Source organism: Neovison vison, chromosome 1 (genome assembly GCF_020171115.1).
Source record: "Neovison vison isolate M4711 chromosome 1, ASM_NN_V1, whole genome shotgun sequence".
NCBI classification, from domain to species: Eukaryota; Metazoa; Chordata; class Mammalia; order Carnivora; family Mustelidae; genus Neogale; species Neogale vison.
The window spans coordinates 170,258,363-170,274,161 of record NC_058091.1 but is presented as its reverse complement, the minus strand read 5'-3'; the positions used below and the strand labels follow the sequence as shown (position 1 = coordinate 170,274,161).

The window sequence follows — 15,799 nt, the reverse complement described above, 5'->3', positions numbered from 1 at the left end:
CCTGTATTCCGGCAGAGCCCCGCCCTGCCCGCCCTGAACTCCGGCTGGGCGGTGCCCGGCAACCTGTCAGAGCCCCGCCCCGCGCCCCGGCCCCGCCCCGCGCCCCGGCCCCGCCCCGCGCCCCGGCCCCGCCCTACGCTTTGGCCCCGCTGTGCTCTGCGTCCCGCGGAGCCCCACGGTGCCGGGAACGGTCTGCAGGACCAGGAGCTCCCGCGGCCGGAACCCCCTGGCCCCGGGTGGCCGCTGCGGCCCGAGCGGCTGGGCGAGGAAAGATGGCCGCCCTGACGACGGTCGTGGTGGCGGCGGCGGCCACCGCGGTAGCCGGAGCCGTGGCGGGGGCGGGCGCGGCCACCGGGAGCGGAGTGGGAGCAGCGCAGGTGCCGCAACAGGTAAATCCGGGAGGGCCCGAAGCCGCTGGCGGCGGGCGGGGGCCCGAGGGGGAGGTGGGTGTCGGGTGCAGGACGGGGTCCCCGGCCCTCGCCGAACAGGTGTCCTCTGCAGCGCGGTTCCGGAGGCGGGAGGCGCGGCGTTAGCCTCCCTTTGCTCGCGGCCTGGCCCACGCCGGGCGCTGTGCTTTGTTGGCTTGTGCTTTCCGCTGCCTTTGCAAAGCCAACTGCATGTGGTTTTGGAATCGAGGGAAGATCTGGGTGGAAGCCCTGGCTCTGCCGCTTCCTAGCCTCGCGATGCGAGCATACCCTCTCCGCGACTCAGTGTCTTCTCCAAAAACTGGGTCTGGTAACGGCACCTTACCGAGCTGTGGTCCTCACGTCTGGGAAGGCCCTGGCACAGAGCGTGGTTGGAGACACTTTCGGTGCCCGGCAGTGGGTGGCTGCTTTGTTATTGCCCCTGCGCTGGGGAACACAAGGAGGAATAAATACGGGGTGGTCCATGTGTTTCCAAAGATCTGCCTCGATCCCTTTCTCTGGCAGAGTGGACCACAGGATCCTCAGGAATGGCCGGATCCAGTTGTTTAAGCCGAAGACCTTCCCTGTTCCCATTGTCTCACAGCCCACACCCAAAGCATGGGGAATTCCTCCGTGTTCTATGTAGAACCCAGAATAAGCCGGGAATCCCACTCTTAACACCCCCAGTGCCCCTGTTTTGTCCACATCATCATACCTTCCTGCCTGAAATACTTTCCTAGTTGGTTTCTGTTCCAACACTCTTGCCTTCCCAAGGATTCCCAACAGCCAGGGCGATTCAGTCCAGCAATGACACTCTTTCTGCTCAGAACCCTCATAGTCAAAGCCAGTGTCCTTACCATGGTCTGCAGGGCCTGTGTGCTACCCCCACCATCTCCCTGTTGGCTCTTCTCCAGTCCCTGGCTCTAAGTCTGCTGCAGTTATACCCTCCTCCTGGTTGACTCTCAGACATGCCTGGTTCTCTCCTACCTTATAAGCTTTGTAATTGCTGTTCCCTCTGCTTGAAATGCTCTTCCCTCTTGGTTCTACGGCTTACTCCATTTCTTTCACTTATCTTTGTTCCAATGCCATCAGTTCAGTGATTCTTCTCATGACCTCCCTAAACTGAATCCTCTTACTCAGCCCACTGTGTCCCCTTTTCTGGTTTTATTTTGCTACATAGCACTTACTACTGTATGCTGTATTACATATTTTCATCTTTCCCCACACCTCCACCCCCCTCATAGGAACGTAAGTTGTGAAGGCAGAAACTTTGGAAGTCTTATTCACTATTGTATTCCCAGTTCCACTTTTGAGTTTAGTCCTGGAACATAGTAGGCACTCACTAAATATTTAAGCATCAATCCAAACCTGAAGGAAGGCCATTGGGAGCTGAGGATAGCCTCCATCTTTTTCTTCCTCTAAAGGAATATAGCAATTTTCTGTCTTTTCTTATATGAGCTCAGGAAATTCCATCTCAGGCAAACGTTTTCACACATCCTCTGTAATTCTTTTTATTATTCTAACTCTGGCCCAAATGTCTCAGGGGGAGAAAAAAAAGTAAAATATATAAAAATAGATAATGCATAAAATATTTTAAAAATAATTTTTAACATTTTCTTTGATGTATGATCCTAGTGGTTTAGCCATCTTTCTGGCTTTCTCCCTGAAACCTTTCTGGTTTACTCTAGTTCAAATCGATTTGCTCTCTAAATTCTTATAACCATGTTTTGCCTCCTGGTTTGCATTTCTCACAGGTTGCATAATATTGTTATTAATGAACCTTTTTATCACTCCCTTCGGGTGGTCCTCAGAGGTTTACTCTTCCAGGGCTTGGACCAAAATCACCTGTGGAGCCATTTCAGATGTTTTATCTGTTCCCAACATTTAGCAATGTCTGGAGATGTTTTTGGTTGTTGGGCCTGGGGTGGAGATGGGTTGCATATGCTACTAGCATCTAGTGGGTAGAAGCTGAAAGACAGCCACCCAACAACAACAACAACAAAGATTATCCAGTCCAAAATGTTGGGAGTGTTGAGCTTGAAACACCCTCCTTTCTGTGTTTCATCATTTTAGGGAAGGCAAAGCCTCGTAGTTGATGATGATGACAATAACAGAGTAGACTCTCTCGAGGGTGTTTGGACTTTAAAAAAGAAATTAGAATCACAGCTGTGCCATATTGTGAGGTTTTTGAGGATTTTAACTAGGTGTTATCCATCTTTGGACTTCCCTCAGTATACAACACACACACACCTACACACTCAAATCCTCAGCCTACCACTGAACTTGAGTGTTTGTTGTATGATTAAGTGAATGAGTATTCCCACTGACTCTAATAGTGAAACCAATGAATGTTTTCTTGAGAGATTTTCCTGATGACAACCTCATAATGTAAGAGGTGTTCCCCAAAATATCTAAAAGCCCTGTATTAGTCTGTTAAGGCATCCATAACAAAATACCACAGACTGGGTGGCTTACAAAATAGAAGTTAATTTTCGCACAGTTCTGGAGGCTAGATGTCCAAGATCAAGGTGCCCACCAGGATTGTTCTGTGGTATGAGGTCTCTTCTTGTCAGGTAGATAGCTGCCTTCTCAGGTGTCCTCACATGGCCTTTTGTCTGTGCACACACAGAGAAAGAGAGAGAGATCACCGTTGTCCCTTCCTTTTCTTATAAGGAAGCAGTAGTCCTATTGGGATAGGACCTCACCCTTCTGACCTCATTTAACTTTAATTATCTCCTTAAAGGCCCTATCTCCAAATATAGTCACAAAGCGGGGGGTAAGGCCTCAATATATGAATAGAGGTGGACATAAATCAGTCTAGAACAGCTTCTTTAAATTATTTTGGAGAAACTGTCTTTGAAGTTTTAGAAACATTGTATATTTTATTTTATTCTCCAACCTCCTTAGGGTGTGGAACCCTATAAAGTTCTTACCCATAAAGAAAAGTAATAACGTGCTCTGTCTGTCCTTTGTAAAATTTGTGTGTTACTTGTTGATAATCCTCCTCACCAGTACCTTTCAGGACTGGAGACTACAAATCTCTTTATCTTCCTCTCCAATGCCGTTTCCCTCTTCATCATTTTAATAGTTGAATTATGAGTTTTTAAAGGTATCTCTAACAGTAACACACTAGTGCATGGCCCTGCTTTAAACCGGGATAGGGCTGGGTCTTCTGTTTTGTTTTGCTCCTTAAGTGAACTTCCCTCTGATGGCCTAAATGTTACAGCCCTTGGCTGCTTGAGTAGTCCTTCAGTAATAACTACATTTCTTCTCTAACTTGGCATGGTTCCTCACAAGGGATTTCTTCTAGAAGATCTCTTACATGCATAAGGCTATGCCCATGTTCAGGTGTGGTAGGCTGAATAAAGGCCCCCCAAGCATATTCATATTCTAATCCCCACTACCTGTGACCCTATGACCTTGCATGGTCAAAGGGACTTTGCAGATGTGATTGAATTACGGATCTTAAAATGGAAATTATCCTGGCGTATCTGTGTGAGCCTAGTGTATTCACAAAGGTGCTTATCAGAGGAAAGCAGAAGGATCAGAGCCAGTCATAGGAGATGTGACGATGGAAGCAAGAGGATGCAGTGATGTGAGGAAGGGGCATGAGGCAAGGATGAAGGGGGCTTCTGAGAGCTGAAAAAAAAAGCACAGAACTAGATTCTCCTCTGAAGTCTCCAGAAAGAACACGAACGTGTCAACACTGTAATTATAACTGGGCCCCCAGAACTGTAAGAGAATAAATTTGTGTGGTTTAAGCCAAAAACGTTGTGTTAAACTAATTTGTAGTAAGTTGTTGCAGTTGCAGTAGGAAACCAGTACACCAGAGAAGACCTGAGAAAGCTCTGAGCCTTCATCTTTGTCTGGCCTTGAGGCTCTGTGCAAGAGACAACAAGGGCTAAGGTTGATGTGTAAACTGCCTGCCTACGTGCTGAGGCTATGTCCGGGTATGCACACAGACCTCTTCAGCAAGGGCTGGGAGATGTACTGGTCACGGCATCTAGGAAGACTTCTGACCAGTCAACCATTAGGTGATAACTGAGCTAACCAAGCAGTGCCATACAAACAAAGAATATAGACTTTGCAGAATTAGTTCAGGAAATTGACTAAACAGATGGCAACGACAACAAAGCTTGGGGTTGGAAGAGAATCTCACTTTCAGAGTTAAATTATATTTTCTTAATAAAATTGTTATGTTTGTAATATATTTGTAATATAATAATAATTGTATATTGATATGATTTTTGACTATATTAACCAAATTATAGTTTTTAAATGTCAAGCTTTTAACAAAAAACTATGAGACATGCAAAAAACCAAGGACTTATGATTCACACACAAGATAATTTTTTTTCTTAAGCAGTAAAAAGAAGCTATCTCAGGGGAAGACTAGATGTTGGAAATAATAGACAAAAACTTTAAATAAGCTGTTTTAAATTCATTCAAAAAACTAAAGGAAACCATGGCTACAGAACTAAAAGAAAGCAGAAAGATGATTTCTCACCAAATTAAAAATACCTACAAGGAGATTAAAATTGTTTTTAAAAAATCAAATAGAAGGTCACCTGGGTGGCTCAGTGGGTTAAGCCTCTGCCTTCAGCTCAGGTTGTGATCTCAGGGTCCTGGGATTGAGGCCTGCATTGGGCTCTCTGCTCAGCGGGGAGCTTGCTTCCCCCTCTCACTCTGCTTCCCTCTCTGCCTACTTGTGATCTCTTTCTATCAAATAAATAAATTAAAAGTCTTTTAAAAATCAAATAGAAATTCTAGAGTCAAAAGGTACAATAACTCAAATGATAAGTTCATTAGAGGGGCTCAGCATCCGATTTGAGCTGGCAAAAGAAACAGTCAGGAAACTTGAAGATAGGCCAATTCAGAATATCCAGACTGAGAACAGAAAGAAAAAGAGAAAAATGAACAGAGCCTGTGAGACACCATGAAGGTCATACATACTGAGAGTCTTCGGAGAGGAAAGAGAAAAGGGGAGGGGCAGAATATTGGAAGAAATAATGGCTAAAAACTTCCCCAATTTTTTTTAAGCAGGCTCCACAACCAGTGTGGAACCGGATGCAGGGCTTGAACTCACAACCCTGAGATTGAGACTGAAGATGATACTGACAGTCAGAGGCTTAACCAACTGAGCCACCCAGGTGCCCTGAAAACTTACCAAATTTGATGAAAAATATTAATCTACATATCATTAGAGTTTGATGAACTCCAAGTAGAGTAAACTCAGAGATCATAGCTGGACACATCATAATCAAACTGTTGAAAGACAGAGACAAAAATTTTAAAGATCTTTAAATTTTAAAAATCTTGAATGCACTAGAAGAGAAACAACTCAACACATACAAGGATCTTCAATAAGATTGACAGTAGACCTCTCATGAGAAACCTTGGATTCCAGAAGGCAGTGGGATGACAGTCAAATTGCTGAAAGAAAAGGACTGTCAATCAAGAATTCTATGTCCACCAAAACTATTCTCTAAAAATGGGGAAATTAAGACATTCCCAGACAAACAAATAGTAACATATATGCCCTACAAGAAATATTAAAGGAAGTCCTTTGAACTGAAATAAGACTATATAGAAATTCAAATCCAAATGAAGAAGAATATGAATGAAAAGTACTGGTAAAAAGTAAATGGGAAGATAAAGATAGAAGTCAGTCCTAAATGTACTTTTTTTGGTAACAAACTTTTTTTCAGAAGATAGAGGAGGGAACATTTTTCAACTCATTCAACATTTTTCAACTCATTATTCTTACCCTGATACTACAATCAGACAAAGAAATCACAAGAAAGAAAATAACAGACTAGTATTTCTTATGAATACAGATGTAAATTCTCCAACAAAACACTAGCAACCCAAATCTAACAACATATGAAAAGGATTACATACCATGATCAGTTGGGATTTGTTCCAGACATGCAAGGTTGGTTCAGCATATGAAAATCAATCAATAAAATAGAACTTATTTATTATTAGAATGAAGGACAAACCTCATAATCATCTGAATAGATTTAGAAAGAGCAATTTACAAGAGCCAACACCTTTTCATGATAAAAAGAATATTCAACAAACTAGCAATATATAGAAACTCCTCAATCTGATACAGACATCTATAAAATGCCTGCAGGTGACATAATAGTTAATGACAAAGGATAAAAAGCTTTTCACAGGGGCGCCTGGGTGGCTCAGTTGGTTAAACATCCTCGTTGGGCTCAGGTCATGATTTGGGTCCTAGGATCAAGCCCTGCATCAGGCTCCCTGCTCAGTGGAGACTCTGCTTCTCCCTCTTCCTCTGACCTTCATCCTTACTCTTTCTCTATAAAAATAAAAAAATAATTAAAAATTTAAAAAAAATTTAAAAGTCTTCCCATATAAGATAAGGACTAAGACAAGAATGTCCATTCTCACTACTTATCCACTGGGGAGTCTAGCAAGGACAATTAGGCAAGAGGAACAAATTAGAAAAGAAGTAAAATTATCCTTATTTGCAGGTGGCATGATTTGTATATAAAGAACTTAGAGGATCCAAGTAAAAACTGGCTAGAGAAATAAATTCAGCAAGATTGAAGGATTAAAAAGCAATCAATAAAAATTGGTTTTAATGCCATATACTAGCAATGGACAAATCAAAAATGGAATTAAGAAAATAATTCTGTTTATAGTAGTATCACAAGACTAAAATGCATTAGACTGAATTTAACAACAATAAAAAGCAAAGCTTATACTCTAAAACTTACAGAACATCACTGAAAGAAAAGAAGGAAGACCTACATCATTGAATATTTTAGGCTTATGAATATGAAGAGTTAAGATGGCCATAATCCCCAAATTGATTTACAGAGGTGGAGTCCCTCTGAAAATCTCAGTTGCCATCTTGTGCGTAAATTGATAAACTGATCCTAAAATTCACATGTGAAAGGCCAGGGGCCCAAAATAGCTAAAACAACCTTGAAGAGCAAAGTTGGAGGACTTCTATTCCAGATTTCAAAACTTACTACAAAGCTACAGTAATCAGCTGTGTGGTACTGGCATAAGGATAGACATATAGGTCAATGTTAGTTAATAGGCAAACCCTATGTATGGACAGTTGATTTTCAACAAGGGTGCCAAGATAAGTCAATAAGGAAAGAAGATTCTTTTCAACAAGTGGCATTGGGATAGCTGGATATGTACACACAAAATAGCCCAGTTAGACTCCTGCCACACCATATATAAACACAAACCCTAAATCGATGGAGACCTAAATGTAAGACATAAAACTATAAAACTCTTAGGAAAAAAAATATAGATGTGAGTCCTCATGACCTTTGAATGTTTTCTGTAGGCTGTCTAATGCACAAGCAGCCAAAGATAAAATGGATAAATGGGGCTTTATCAAAATTGAGAATATTTGTGCTTTGAAGGGTGTTATCAAGAAAATGGGAAGATGGCTCAGGGAAATTGGGAAAATATTTGCAGGTCTTTTACCTGAGAAGGGAGTTATATCCTGAATACATAAAGAATGCCCCCAACTCAACAATAAAAAGAAAACCCAATTTTTATTTTTTAAAGATTTTATTTATTTGAGAGAGAGAGAGAGAGTGCGTGCATGAGCTGGGGGGAGGGACAGAGGGAGAGGGAAAAACAGACTCCCTGCTGAGCAGAGAGCCTAACATGGGGCTCAATCCCATGACTCTGGGATCATGACCTGAGCCAAAGGCAGATGCTTAATCAACTGAGCCACCCACATACCCCAACAACCCAATTTTTAAAATGAGAAAGTAAAATGTTGGAGTTAACCCTAGGATCCAAAATTTTTGCTGTGGGTTGTATGCTCAAGAGAAAGCATATTCATACTGAAACTTGTACACAAATATTCACAGTAGCGTTATTCATATTGGCCAAATATTGGAAAATAGCCCACTGTCCATCAGCTGATGAATGGATACACAAAAGATGGTAGATCCACACAATAGAATATTACTCAGCCATAAAAAGAAATGAAGGCCAGATTTATCGCGCAATGGAGATGAATATTGAAAACGTTATGCTAAGTGAAAGAAGCCAGACACAGTTAATGTGTTGTGCGGTCCCATTTATATTAATTGTCCAGAACAGGCAAATCCATGGAGTCAAAAATAGATTAGACGGTTGTCAGATGCTTGTAGGGAAGAGGAGTGGGGAGTGAACTGCTGACGGGTATGGGATTTCTTTTTGGTATGACAAAAATTTTCTGGAATTAGTAGTGATATTTGCACACATTTGTGAATATCTTAAAATTGTGAATATTTTTTTTTAAAGATTTTATTTACTTGAGAGAGAGAGAACAGGGGGAGAGCAGAAGGGGAAGGAGAGGGACAAGTAGACTCTGCAATGAGCATGGAGCCCAACGTGGGACTCAGTCCAGGACCCAGAGATCATGACCTGAGCCAAAACCAAGAGTCGATTATTCAACCAACTGAGCCACCCAGGCGCCCCTCCTTTTTCTATCCACCGCCACCCCAGTGGTCCTAGACACCATCATTCTAGTGTTGCTGTACCAGCTGCTTCCTCCATCCTTCTGCTTCCAGGCTTGCTTTACCTCCTCTCCTTCCTCCCACTAATTTATTCTCCGAAAATGGCCAGAAAGAGTTTCTTAAAAGATTACATGTATCGTGGTATTCTCCTAGCTCAAAACCCTTGAGTAAAATCCAGACCCCCAAGTGACTTAAAGTGCCAAAATGACGGGCCACATACCTGCCCGTCTACCTTCATCTCCTACCAAACTCCCCACCTTTACTAACATCATGTCTCCTCTGCTCTTGCTCTGTTGAACCAGCCCAGGTCTTTCCTGCCCTGCCACTTTTGCACACACTGGGCCCTCTGCCTAGGACTCCCGTCCCTGCTGCTCTGACATGGCTGGCTCCAGTCTTCCTTGTTACGTGTCATCCTGTCAATAGAACTTCTGTGGCCATTGTAACTGAAAAACAGTGTGTTAATCCATTATCTCTAACTCAGTCCTGTTTATTCCTTAAGTAGCACTTATTGCAATTGGTATTTTTAAAATTTATTGTTCGTTTACCCTTTTCTGTGTAAATCTGTTTCCCCTACCAGACTTTAAGCCCGGGGCCCTGTTGACGGGGTCATCATTGTTTCCCTGGCGTCCAGCATACCACACATCACATCATAAGTGTTCAGTACATATTGTTCAGTGATTGAAAGAATTAGATCTTTTTGTAAAAATCCCCAGAGACTTAATATTTAATTTAGATTTTAAGGTAGATATTCCTTCCACAAAATGTATTTTTAATTTTTAATTAAAATAAACAAAAATAATTTTTAATATATTAAATAAGATGGGCCCCCACATTTTCCCCCAAGAGACTTCATTACTGATGCTTTCTCTCTGAAAAAAAATCCTGTCTTCATCTCATACCATGTCTATTATCGATGGTAAATTTGTTTTTATTCTCTGTGTAGAATGACAGCTGTTTCGGTACTTCGGGTGGGATTCGTCCTTTTCAGCTTCAAAACTGGAAGCAGAAAGTTAGTCGGACAAAGAAAGCAGAGTTCATACGCACAGCGGAAAAATTAAAAAATCAGTAAGTATAAGAGCATTATCTTCAATTAACACTGCTCGCCATGTTATTGTGGACACCATGAAGTTCATTCTAACTCGTTCTAATCCTACTCTACGCCTTCTCCAACCTCACATTAAGTTACAAAATTCTAGTCACTGGCTTTCCAGAGATGAACGAGAAAGGCAGAGGGGTATGAAAAAGACAAATAACAGACTATGTCACACGCAGTTTTAAGTAGAGTTACCTCAGTTTCTTGTGTTATTTTGAGTCCGCGTATTTCAAGGGAAACAAAACGGTTATTTCTTTAGATCGTATACATCCGTGCATTTTCACTGACCAACGTAAGCACTTGGTAAATATTTTTGAGGGTCAGTAGTGTTAACAAAGAGTCTGTACCCTCGAGTTATTTTTCTTGAAATGGCCTCTTCATTAATCTCCCTCCCTCGGTCTCTCTCCTTTCAGATCCATCCAGCCCATCAAGACTAGAATAATTGAGAAGTTGCCATTTATTTTAACTGTTAGCGTGTGTGTACTTTTTTCTTTTAACAGCCAGTGATGTCTGTTGCATGTTCAGCCTTGTCAGCAGCGCCATGATATGAGAAATATTGTGAAGGAGGAGCAAAAGCCTTAGAGCTCACAGCATCCAACCCTGCCCTGCAGCTGCCTTGAATTTGTACAAGATCAATTTGCTAAAGAAGTCAGGAGAACTGGAGCCTGTTGTAGGGAGTGGTCTCTGGCCCAGGATTAGTGGCAGTTCTGTTTAGAAATTCTGCCAGCAAAAAAGTATACTCCTGCGTTGTGAAACGTTAGACCGTATGGAGCTTTGGGGGACTGAATGCTCTCCGCAGGGATGTACTACTTATATTTTTTAAAACTCAGAATTTCGGAAAATACAATTTTATTGCATGATTTGAGGTAGGACTGGACTGTAGGTTGGGGGCCTGGCTTCTGTTTGTCCTTAGAGGGGTAACCGGCCAAGTGGTTAATGGCCATGTCTGCAGCAAACCAAACCAGTAGAGACTTTCTTTGCCAGTATGTGCTGGTTTTACAGTTCTGATTAGGCTTTCTTCATCTTGTTCTAAGATATTGCAAAAACTCATGGAAAGAGTATTAGAAAAATCCATCAGTAGAGTGTCTCTGGCCAAAAAATTTCATTGAATACAGAAAAAACAAACAGTTCAGAATATAATTCTGTTTAGTTTTCCGCATAGGTAACAATACAGTCACACAATTCAAAACTCAACACACATTGAGGGGTACATAGTGGAAAGTCTCTGTTTCACCCCTGGCCCCAGCCACCCACTTCCTTCCCTTCAGACAGCCACTGTTTTTAGTTTCTTATGTATCCTTCCACAGGATTTTTATACGCTTAGGAGGAAATAAAAATACATATTCAGATTTTTCCTTTTTTATATAAATGGAAGCATACTGTACACACTACTGTGCATTTTGCTTTGTTTTGTTTTATTTTTAACCTATGAGTATATCTTAGATTCCAAGGACTCGTTGATTTTGTCAGACAGGATCATGGCCTTCTAGTTCAGCATCCGTAGTCCCCAGAGACACACACTCAGGTGTCCTGGGGTGGAATTATGTCATGTAGTGCATTGATTTAGAATGCCTTCTTAAACACAGAGAGATACAAAAATGGAAAAGAGCTAGGTGAGAAAGAGAGGTCACATTGTCAAATCAGAGTGGCATGAGGGTACGCGAGGGGAGTCATTCGGTCAGTCTCTGCTTTTGGGTGTGTCTAACATTTTCATATAAAACCTTTGTTAGAAGAAGAGTGCATCTTGGGAGCTCTTTCCCCGTCAGCACACGGAACACGATACTGCTGGGCTGGGTCCCAGGGCGTGAATGTACCATGATTTATGTAACCTGCCCCCATAGTGGTGGGCACTTGGGTTCTAGTCGATCTTTGGCCACAACGAATCATAGTATCTGTGTAGGTCCGTGTCATTTTGTGTATGTCTAAGTGCATCTTTAGGAAAAATTCCTAGGGGGAGAAATGCTCAGTCCAAGGCATGTGGGTTTGCAGATGTAATAAATATTGCCAGAGCACTATAGGCAATTTGCAATGCCACCAATAAGGTGTGAGAGGATCCGTTCCCCCACAGTTTCATCCACAGAAGATGTACTTACACTTGGTATGTTCACCAGTCTGAGAGGTGTATGAGGTTACTGTGGTCTAGTTTCACTTTGCATTTCTCCTCTTATAAGTGAGGTTAAGCATCTTTCCCTGTGTTTAGCTGTTTGTCTCCATTAGTCCATTTTGAGTGTCTTTACAGGGGTATATTTCTAAATTAGGAATCACAGAACTTAACTTATTTATTGTCTTAGCATATCCCCTGTCCATGTAGACATTTCTGTCTGACCCTGTAATTTCCCCCAGCAGCAACCAGAGCCTAGCCGGGCTTCCCAGTCTCAGCACAGGACTCTGGGAGCCATGCTTAGTCCTTAGAGTTGACATGCAAACTGCTTGACAGCTCTGTTCTACCCTTCACTTCCTCTCCCAAGCCCACATACTACTGTATGATCTTCTCGGCCTTTGAGATAGCCAGGTAGGGCCCAGAATGGTCCCATCTGTTTTCCCCACTGAACTTTATAAATATTAACTTTTTTTTAATGGATGGCGAAGTGGAAAATACTGGGGAACACTCCCTTAGATAGTTACCCCTCAGGTTGTATGAAATTAAGTCAATGGCCTGAGACATTCTATCGTTCATTAAATACAAGATTCCTGGAGAATTTGTGTTGATTTCTGGAAGAAGAAAATAAATTTCGTTGTCCAACCAGAAACTCTTCTTGCTAGTATCTGTTTTGTCTTACCCCAGGGTTCAAACTAACATTAGATCTCCTTACTGGAATATGGACTAAGTCCAAGGAGCAAAGATGGTACAGAAGAAGCTTTGTAGTCCTTGTAGACGATATCCCTAAATACACCAAAATTCCTGTCTATGCAGATTGTTTGCCTCTTGAAATTTTAGTTTTAGTCATTATATTAATAATGCACTTGCGTAGTACATTTTTATCGTATGGAGATGTGCCCTTATATAATTTAATCACAGCCCTGTTTAGGGCTCGCATTTTAGTGAGGAGGAAGTTCACCCCAGCAGAGGCTATAGGGCTTGGGTCCATTTACAAAGCTAACTGCATCTCCTGAAAGCAACCATCAGCAACTGTGGCCATTTTCAGGCCACAGGAAGACTGACCTGGAATCAAGATCCAGACTGCTATTGTATTTTCAAAGCAAGTGCATGAATGCCTTTTCTGAAACTCATGTTTTGTCATTTAAACAGTGATTCAAATTACTCACGATTATAATTGAACTTGACTCTTTTCTAACTACTGCTCTGACTCCTTAGCCTTAATTAATTCTCTTAATTATATTTGGGCTCCTCAGATGCATTAACCTGTCAATAAGTGCTGATTATAATGAGTGTCTCTGTATTTTAAACAATGAAAAATATATTCAACTCACATTTATGCCATTTGTTTCTTTTCCTAAAGAGTTATTAACATAGAAAAAGATAAACATAGTCATTTCTACAACCAAAAAAGTGACTTCAGAAGTGAGCACAGTATGCTGGAAGAACTGGAAAATAAATTGATCAACAGCAGGAAAACAGAAAGTAAGTTGAGTTCACGATGAGCTGTAAACTGTTGAGTGACATCAAGTTGTGGTTGTGTTGCTCTGTCTTTGTGGATTGACTCTGTTATATTCTCTGTCAAAATACTTTCTACTTGGGGCGCCTGGGTGGCTCAGTGAGTTAAGCCGCTGCCTTCGGCTCAGGTCATGATCTCAGGGTCCTGGGATCGAGTCCCACATCAGGCTCTCTGCTCGGCGGGGAGCCTGCTTCCTCCTCTCTCTCTCTCTGCCTGCCTCTCTGCCTACTTGTGATCTCTCTCTGTCAAATAAATAAATAAAAAATCTTTAAAAAAAAAAAAATACTTTCTACTTGGTAATATGTCTGTCTGGTAGGGATTTAGGTCTGTTCCTTGCGGTCCCAGTTTGGTCATCCAAACTGGATTGTTTTCTATGTACATTTCTCTCTAAGAAGAAAAAGAAGGTGTTTTTTTGTTGTTGTTGTTGTTTGTTTTTCCATTGCCAAACCCGTTCATGTCATTAAAATTTCTTAAAATGAAGGGAAATTGGTTCCTGGGCTCTCAGTTCTTAGCTCCTCACCCTGGTATTAGTGACTGAATAAGTCAACATCAGCGGATGCAGGAATTAGACTTAGTAGTGGTACAGAGTGGGGTAGGCGCACAGCTGCTTAAACCTGAGTTTGCTTGTTTGTGGTAGAAAACCCACCATTTCTGCCTCAGGGGAGCCTGTCTGGGCATCCTGTGAGGTAATACATGAGAAAGTACCATATAGTGCACGATGAATTATGTTCTGTTGTTTGTTACGAATATTAATCATTGTTAACGGTGTACTAATATTGCCCTTCAGAAAAGAATTCTATACAAATATCTGGTTTTGTTGTAGATTTTATGTGTTGCAAAATGAAAAAAAAAAAACTGCTTCGTGTTGCATAAAGGAAAAATAATGGTTATCAACTAAGCCTTGTGAACCATTAAGACTTGTATAAAAATCACACTGCCTCTACTCCTTTATAATCAGTTAAAAGAAATTCTTTTTTTTTTCTTTTTTTTTTAAAGATCTTATCTATACATTTGACAGAGAGAGATCACAAGTAGGCAGAGAGGCAGGCAGAGAGAGAGGAGGAAGCAGGCTCCCCGATGAGCAGAGAGCCCGATGCGGGACTCGATCCCAGGACCCTGAGACCACGACCCGAGCCGAAGGCAGTGGCCCAACCCACTGAGCCACCCAGGCACCCCTAAAAGAAATTCTTAATAAATGTCCTCTTGCAGAGTCTCAGATTGTAGTATCGTAAAAAGTCATCTTCTCTCAGGCAGTGGCAAGAACCATTCTTCGTCTTCTGGTGGGAAGACAGCAGGACCTAATATAATTACCAAATGTCCAGTTCTCCTCTTTGATTTATGGAGAAACTGAAACATCCCTAGTTTAATATTTCTTCCTTTCTCTCAGTTCTTTTATAGATGACTAAGAAACTTATCTTTTTAAAGAAGATTTTATTTGTTTGTTTGTTTATTTTAGAGAGAGAGAGAGCAAGAGTATGAGCAGGGGGAGGGGAGGAGGGAGAGAGAGAATCTCAAGCCAAAATCAAGAGTCAGATGAGTAACTGACTGAGCCACCCAGGCACCCCAAGGCTAATCTTTCTACCTCTTGATCATGTCATTCCTGGAGGGACTCCCTTCTGTGCATTCCCTTTTGTAGGACAACTTCATTTCTGTCTTTTCATTTCCCATTGTTGCACAGTTTCACCTCTCTTTATTCACACTTAGTGTTCGTTTTCTCTGGGAGAACATTGTCTCAGTATAAGTTTATAGAAGTTTCTCTTTGCCGTGTTACAGCTTAGAAGAAGTAAATACCTTTTCCTTGCCTCAAACATCATGCCACAATTTTGGCCTGTGTTTATGTAATGCTGTCCTTAATGGTTGGCCTGAACATACTGTCAGTTCCAAATGAATAACTAAGGGATCATTTGCCCTGTGGCATTATCACTGTAGTTGATCAAACTGTGGCAAAAATGAAATAACAAAACTGTTACTTCCCTAGTTACTACACTTCGCTAGAGAATTTGCCTGACCTAGAGTTCCAACAGTGAATGAATGAAAACCCCATAAAATACATTGGATATGTTTCTGCTTTTATGGAACTCTGGATTTTTAACAGAAATTAGAACAAACTCTGGGGCGCCTGGCTGGCTCAGTCAGAAGAACACGCGACTCCTGATCTCAGGGCTGTGAGTTCAAGCC

At 41.7% G+C, this 15,799-nt stretch overlaps 1 protein-coding gene across 4 annotated transcripts in view; it reads left to right on the top strand.

Annotated features, from left to right (window-relative positions):
- The first annotated feature begins 203 nt into the window (after window positions 1–203).
- Window positions 204–15,799, top strand: part of CCDC112 (coiled-coil domain containing 112) — a 28,173-nt gene continuing 12,577 nt past the window's right edge. For 2 of the 4 annotated variants that reach the window (XM_044263146.1, XM_044263156.1), the window contains exons 1-3: window positions 205–389; window positions 9,855–9,976; window positions 13,466–13,587. In XM_044263146.1, coding sequence (XP_044119081.1) covers window positions 273–389; window positions 9,855–9,976; window positions 13,466–13,587 — 361 coding nt within the window. In that variant the 5' untranslated portion in view covers window positions 205–272. Of the gene's footprint in view, window positions 390–9,854; window positions 9,977–13,465; window positions 13,588–15,799 lie in introns of all 4 variants that reach the window. The other 2 variants (XM_044263126.1, XM_044263136.1) reach the window with 2 other exon arrangements.